The following is an 8,315-nucleotide window of genomic DNA, read 5'->3' on the forward strand; positions in this document are numbered from 1 at the left end:
TGTAGACAGTATTCGCTGCAGGGCTTCAGAGACGACAGAGCCGAACACTGGGAGCAGTACAGCATCCGTGTGAAGCCACTGACACACACTGTGCTCATGCCCACCTGACACACACACACACACACACACACACACATCAGCAGACGCTTTACTGAAGGACATTCCTCTGAATCATTCCTCGCATTCTATTCATTCCTAATGGGATCAAATTGACCCGATTTGTTACTTTTTTAAATTTCAACCACAAAACTCCTCAAATCCATTACATTTTTTTTAGGGCTGTCAATCGATTAAAAATTTTAATCAATTAATCGCATGATTGTCATGAGTTAACTCGTGATTAATCGCACATTTTTTTATTTGTTCTAAATGTACCTTAAATTAATACTTTTCAAGTTTGTAATACTCTAATCAACGTGGGCATGGATAAATATGGATGCTTTATGCAAATGTATGTTTATTATTGAAACCATAGTCAACATAGAGCATGAAGACGAGACATGTTTCAAAGGTCATAGATGTTTTACAAAGAACTTGTCTATGAGACACATGTAGAAAGAACAAAGAAATACCAGGTTCCCATTACTTCTCTCTCTTTGCACTGAGCAATTAACACAAACATGTTTAGATTTTTGCATGACAGGGCAGCTCTTCTGAAAATGCTAAATGTACATTTATTATTTATTATTAGGCTACATTATAGTTTGTCTCTCTCTGTGCCCATTTTGATGAAGCTACATTCTCAATAAAACTGTTTTCATTGGTATATTTTACTGTTTCTGTTGTCAAACAACGGAATGAATATGAAATGGTGACTGAAACGCGACCCATTAAGACATAACCAGCTCTCCCTTCCAAGATGTTAATCTGCACAATAATCCTGATAATCGAGCCGTCGTCTGATGAAATCAAATACACATAAGATAAACACAATATCTGTTTTGCGATTTCGGCTATACTTGCATGTAAAATTAGAGAAGCAACATCATATCTGTGTTTAACTGAATTAAAGCGCTGCTCCTCTCTCCAGCGCGAGACGCAGAGAGAGAGCGAGAGAGAGAGAGAGCGAGCGAGAGAAAGCGAGAGAGAGAGAGGCGCGCGCGCGCGTGCTGGGAGAGCAGTACCGGCGGTACCGGTAGATTCTCAGAAACTAAAGTTTTGGGCGCTTTGTTGAAGGGAAAAATCGCTAAATGGGTCTGCAATGTCGCTAAGTTGGCAACACTGTGTATCTCCATTTCTCCAACTAGGTTTTGGGCCACGGGTCAAACAGAAAATACGCGCTGCGTTAATCGAGCGTTAAAAAAAATAGTGCCGTTAATATGATTTTGCGTTAACGCGTTATTAACGCGCTAACTTTGACAGCCCTAATTTTTTTGTGTATTCGTGGTTCAAGTGCGACAAAAAATCCAGGTCAGTTGCTTTCCCCTCCTCTCACACACACACACACACACCTCGGACACCCTGTTGGCCACGTCCCGCCCGACCGCGAGTCCCTGGACGAAAGCCCGCGCTGAGACGAACGCTCGCGTCACCTGAGTCTTCATCTTCTTGGGAACGTCTCCGAAGGGCTTGAGCTTCTCCGTGAGCTTCCCGACACACTCCAGATAGTCTTCGGTGAGGAGATACTGGGAGTTGAGCAGCTGGAACATGCGCTCCAGCAGACGAGACCAGAACTCGCTCAGCATGTCCTCCAGATGGACTCCTCCATCGGTGTAATATCTCCTCAGCTCAGAGAACAGGTTCTGGAACACCTCGGCGTTCTGCAGGTACGGCTTCCCGTAGGTGCGCAGGAACATCTCGTTCAGGGAGCGCTCCGTGCTCTCCAGCAGCTCCAGGAAGAAATCTGCCAAACATTACAGTTAGTGAACACCAGAACACGGATCAGTCGATTTACACTGTCAAAACACGGGTTTCAAAGCTGTGATTATTGAAACTAAAACCGTCTAGAGTTTGTAAATCATTTTAATGCACAACTAAACTATTTATTTCTTTAAAGACAAACGGCTTTGTAATGTCACACGTTTTTTAAAGAATCTCTTGAGTGAATGACTCAATCATAAAGACTTTACTTGATGATTCAGCGTTTTTGAAAGAATCTCTTGAATGAATGATTTTAATGACTCACCCATAAAGACTTCACTTCTTGTGCTGTGTTTGACAGAAACCTGGTTAAAACCATTATTGTTGATTACTTACAAAGCACTAAATGGTTTAGCTCCGCAGTGCTTGAGCGAGCTCTTAACGCATTATAGTCCTTCACGTCTATTGCGATCTCAAAACTCCGGCCAGTTGATAATACCTAGAATATCAAAATCGACTGCTGGCGGCAGATCCTTCTCCTATTTAGCACCTAAACTCTGGAACAGTCTTCCTAACATTGTCCGGGAAGCAGACACACTCTGTCAGTTCAAAGCTAGACTAAAAACACATCTCTTTGACCTAGCATACACATAACACATTATAGACTTCTATAATCCAATGTTACTTAACAGAGCAGCCATCAGCCAAGTGTTAGACAGTATTCTAGGTTATTACATGAGGAAGTTTTTTGTCCAATAATTAGAATCTCTGTTTTTTCAGAGTTTAGTAGTAGGAAATTACTAGTCATCCAGTTTTTTATTTCAGCTGTACATTCCGTTAATTTTGTGAATTGGTAAGTTTCGTCAGGGCGTGAAGAAATATAGAGCTGAGTATCATCAGCATAACAGTGAAAACTAATGCCATGCTTCCTAATGATATCTCCTAAGGGTAGCATGTACAGTGTGTGTGTGTGTGTGTGTGTGTGTGTGTGTGTGTGTGTGTGTGTGTGTGTGTGTGTGTGTGTGTGTGTGTGTGTGTGTAGCATGTACAGAGTGAACAGCAGCGGTCCTAGTACTGAGCCTTGTGGTACGCCATACTGAACTTGTGATTGATAAGACATCTCTTCATTTACTGCTACAAACTGATAACGGTCATTGCAGTCTGTGCATTGATAGATTAAAATTTGTAAACTAAATGTATTATTTTTCCACACGATTTTCTTTGACATCTACTGATAAATACAGACACTTTTTATATTCTAAGCTCAAATAAATAAACAAATAACTAACCCTAACCCTAACTGAATTCAAGCTGTCACAAAACGCTCTTATGAACAAGCAGACTCAAAGTTCAGCTACTCTACACACACACACACACACACACACACACACACACACACTCTCTCTCTCACACACACACACATACTCACACACTCACACACACACACACTCTCTCTCTCACACACACACACATACTCACACACTCACACACACACACACACACACACACACACACACTCTCTCTCACACACACACACACACACACACACACACTCTCTCTCACACACACACACACACACATACACACACACACACACACTCTCTCTCACACACACACACACACACTCTCTCTCACACACACACACACACACTCTCTCTCACACACACACACACACACACATACACACACACACACACACTCTCTCTCACACACACACACACTCACACACTCACACACTCACACTCCCTCTCACACCTCTCTCTCTCTCACACACACACTCACACTTTATATATGATACAGTATAGCGTGTAATGCTGTCAATCATAATCTTGACAGTGAATGAAGTGTTTTTGAGTGGAAGAGGTTCAGTGTGTGACATTCAGACAGTCACTGAGCGTTACAGAAGAGATGGGGATCGTACCGTCGAGTCTCTGATGAGCGCTCATGAATGTGTTCCTCATCTCCTCGCTGGTGTCGTCCATCAGCTTCTGGAAGTCCCGAGAGCTTCTGTTCCTGAAGACCTGCTCCATCTCGGAGTCACAGCAGGATCTCTGAGCAGCGCAGACCTGCAGATCGGCTCCTGGACACGCGACACACACGGCTCTCAGTCAGCAGACATGTGGACACGCGACACACACGGCTCTCAGTCAGCAGACATGTGGACACGCGACACACACGGCTCTCAGTCAGCAGACATGTGGACACGCGACACACATGGCTCTCAGTCAGCAGACATGTGGACACGCGACACACACGGCTCTCAGTCAGCAGACATGCTCTAAACTCATCAACAGTGACATTCATGATTATACAAAATATTATATTTCAGATAAATACTGCTCTTTTGAACTTTGTTCATCAAAGAATCCTGAAAAATAAAATGTATGACGGTTTCCACGGAAATATGAACTGTTTTCAACACTGATAATAATCAGAAATGTTTCTTGATCATCAAATCCTCATATTAGAGTGATTTCTGGAGGATCATGTGACACTGAAGACTGGAGTAATGATGCTGAACATCAGCTTTGATCACAGGAATAAATTACACTTTACTGTATATTCACATAGAGAACAGATGATTTACACTGGAATAATATTTCACTGTTTTACTGTATTTTCGTAAAGCTGAAGAGACTTTTTCAGAAACACTGAAAGATTTTACCGACCCCAAACTTTTGAACAATGAAATAAAATGAGCTAAAACACTCTAATATTGAACTGAATAATATAGAATGTGTAAATTGTATATTATGTTGTCATTCTAACACAGAATTCTTAATGGCATTAAACCAGCGCTAATCAAACCAGCTCAGACTGGAGATGGAGATTTCTGAGTGAAAAGCAGAAAGTGTATTAATAAGGCAAACAGGGTCAGTGTGGATGAAGGACACCTAACCCTCTCACACACCAACATCTCTTCTGTCTGATCATGGAGATGTGTTTCAGTCTTTGAGCTCGAGTCTTCAGTCTCCAGTAACTGGCACAGCTCCAGTTTGGCCAAAGACTTCTGATGATGGACATGCAAAGCTTTTAACCACTGTTCTAATCTTGTCAAAGTATCCTTATACTATAATCATACAAGCACAAGCTGTCATCGCTGCCTAACGTGTTCATTACGTCTGCTAACTCAATACATGACGATAACTAACCTTTATTTCTATTCACAGAGTGTTTCAAAGCAGCTTTACAGAGATAACAGGAAAATAATGCAACAAAGTCTGTTTCCAGAAGAGAAGTGTCACAGTCCAGCTTAAGGAAGTTCAGTGATGCTTCATTTCTGTTATTTTCACAGCCTCTCTGGAGAAAAATAACGCTATAACCTGTTTATAATACTGTCATATGAACTATATTATTTATATTATTATATGAGCGTTCCTGTAACTGAACCCTTCCTACACTGTAACACTGAAAGCTGCTTTGAAACAATATGAAATGTGAAAAGCGCTATAGAAATAAACTGAAGAGATCTCTGACCTCTTATCAGCAAATCCAAATAAGGTGATTTGCAACATATGGCAATTAAAGCAATAATATTGCAAACTAATTAAATAAACAAACTTTACTATTGCAATATAATGAGGACAGCAGGCGTCGCATGCATCCACGTCACTGAGGAAATACATCTCACATATTACAATTCAATTGTAATGGTTAATTTAAATGTTAATAATCAAAAAGCATTTCTAATTATAACAATTTATTAAAAGTTTAACACAAATAAAATTTTTAGGGCCGTTTTATTTTTCTGGATTCCATTTTAATGGTTTTCTTCAATTTTAATAATCAAATTTAATTTAATAATCTATTACAATTTTTACAAAAATAGGGCAAAATGTTTTATGATTTATTGTGCAAATGTATTGTCAAAGACGGTGGTAATCAAGGCATAAAACTTCCGTACAACAGATCACTCAGATCATCAGGATCATATCAGCTAGAAACACCAAGGGTTCACTGTAAGCCTGAGTCGGTTTATTCACTCTAAGCAAATAATCTTGCCTTGCCTTACAACAGGTTTACTTTAAAACATGGAAGAGAAATTGAGTGAAATTTCACTGAAATTTCTTAAAAAGTTCAGTTTTACTGGAAGTGACATTCACATAAACTCTAAATCACAGAAATCACAGGTCCTTCATCACTGACACACTTTCAGTCCATCACACGATCCTCACAAACCACAGACTGACCTTTACCAGGAGACAGCCTTGAGTTATCATCTTTAAAACAGACCTACGATTATAGCCATGAGTCATGACTTATATTTATATATAACCGGCCAGGATGTGCATGAAAGTCTGCTAATATATGCAAATAATATCATTATTCCCTGTAAGTCTCATCGATTCAAACAGGATCGCTGAAGCAAATCTGCAGTTTGCAGGCTCAGGAATATTGAGTTATGTAGAGAGAGGGAGATTTCAGGGATTCGTTCTCTAGTGATCGCTTTATGTTTCTCTATTTACTCTATTTCAGTTCTTTGCAGCTCAAATAAACCTGACAGACTGAAACTGAAATCCAGCAGCTTTATGTAAAACAACACGAGAGTTGACCATTATATATAGAGTATGAGTTGTAAAGTCACATTATTAAACAATAGAGATATGAGTTGATATGTTATTATGAACTGCAGTGGGAAACACCATCTACACAAACTAGCATTTCCACCAATATGCCACAGTATACGGGGTAAGTTGTCACAAATGATTATGGGTTTTTCAGCTGAATGTCAACAAAACGACTATGAAACAAGATCATTCATGAAAGACAGTATAGTGCAATAAACTGAAAATGCATATAATCATATTTATGAAAATCACTCACACAGCCGTCATTGTACAGTGCCATTAATGTTTTATAGTGTTCACTTGTTACTGAACAGTTATATATAATTATGTAAACTTCGCCTGGAGGACAGAATTAATAATATATCATTTTAGTAATGTAAATCAGTTACAGTGTGAAACCAGCAAACACTGACTGGAGGACAGTTACTGAGATGCAGATTGTGACAACTTGCCCCGTCTCCTTCATTCACTCGCGGCGTGTGATTCAACTCGTGTACCTGATGTTTCCTCGGCGGGAAAACTGCTGACAGGACTCAAACCCAGATCCGTGAACGCACCCTTCAGCTGACTGCAGTTCAGCGCTTGCACATCCGCGGCGACGGGCGCGCGCAGGACCAGGAGCGCGCACAGAACCGCCAACATCTCCAACTCCTCCAGTGGGATCTGATGCGTTACTCCTGCGGTACTCCTGATTTACTACTGTGTTACTCCTGATTTACTCCTCCAGTGGGATCTGATGCGTTACTCCTGCGGTACTCCTGATTTACTACTGTGTTACTCCTGATTTACTCCTCCAGTGGGATCTGATGCGTTACTCCTGCGGTACTCCTGATTTACTCCTGATTTACTCCTGATTTACTCCTGATTTACTCCTGATTTACTCCTCCAGTGGGATCTGATGCTTTACTCCTGCTTTACTACTGCTTAACTCCTGCTTTACTCCTACATTACTCCTGCTTTACTCCTGTGTTACTACTGCGTTACTCCTGCGTTACTCCTCCAGTGGGATCTGATGCTTTACTCCTGCTTTACTACTGCTTAACTCCTGCCTTACTCCTACGTTACTCCTGCTTTACTCCTGTATTACTACTGTGTTACTACTGCTTTACTCCTCCAGTGGGATCTGATGCTTTACTCCTGTGTTACTACTGCGTTACTCCTGCTTTACTCCTGTATTACTACTGTGTTACTACTGCTTTACTCCTCCAGTGGGATCTGATGCTTTACTCCTGTGTTACTACTGCGTTACTCCTGCTTTACTCCTGTATTACTACTGTGTTACTACTGCTTTACTCCTCCAGTGGGATCTGATGCTTTACTCCTGCTTTACTCCTCAAGTGGGACCTGATGCTTTACTCCTGCTTTACTACTGCTTAACTCGTGCTTTACTCCTACGTTACTCCTGCTTTACTCCTGTGTTACTACTGTGTTACTACTGCTTTACTCCTCCAGTGGGATCTGATGCTTTACTCCTGTGTTACTACTGCGTTACACCTGCTTTACTCCTACAGTGGGATCTGATGCGTTACTTCTGCGTTACTCCTGCTTTACTCCTCCAGTGGGATCTGATGCGTTACTCCTGCGTTACTCCGCAATGAAACACGTACACACATCTGTGATTGAACCCCGGCGCGGGAACCATCGCGTGCTCCCGCTGATGAACTTCTTCACAGCACAGTTTTTGGGTTGTGAGTGACGGAGAGAAAACAGATCCTCCTCAGAGATGAACTTCTTCCCTTCACAGTTTTTGGGTTGTGAGTGACGGAGAGAAAACAGATCCTCCTCAGAGATGAACTTCTTCCCTTCACAGTTTTTGGGTTGTGAGTGACGGAGAGAAAACAGATCCTCCTCAGAGATGAACTTCTTCACTGCACAGTTTTTGGGTTGTGAGTGACTGAGAGAAAACAGATCCTCCTCAGAGATGAACTTCTTCACTGCACAGTTTTT

General features: G+C 41.2%; 1 protein-coding gene across 1 annotated transcript in view; it reads right to left on the minus strand.

The window, feature by feature from the left end:
* Nucleotides 1-7,099, minus strand: part of gpc6b (glypican 6b) — a gene marked incomplete at its 3' end in the record, with an annotated part of 32,162 nt that extends 25,063 nt beyond the window's left edge. The window contains exons 1-4 of the mRNA XM_084422226.1: nt 6,866-7,099; nt 3,722-3,880; nt 1,452-1,843; nt 1-104 (exon numbers count right to left, since the gene is read on the minus strand). The exon at nt 1-104 is cut by the window's left edge and continues 62 nt beyond it. Of these exons, the coding sequence (XP_084278352.1) occupies nt 1-104; nt 1,452-1,843; nt 3,722-3,880; nt 6,866-7,010 (800 nt within the window). The 5' untranslated portion in view covers nt 7,011-7,099. The remainder of the gene's footprint in view (nt 105-1,451; nt 1,844-3,721; nt 3,881-6,865) is intronic.
* Between the last annotated feature and the right edge of the window lie 1,216 nt (nt 7,100-8,315).

This window comes from Rutilus rutilus (genome assembly GCF_951802725.1).
Source record: "Rutilus rutilus genome assembly, chromosome: 10".
In the NCBI taxonomy this organism is placed as follows: domain Eukaryota; kingdom Metazoa; phylum Chordata; class Actinopteri; order Cypriniformes; family Leuciscidae; genus Rutilus; species Rutilus rutilus.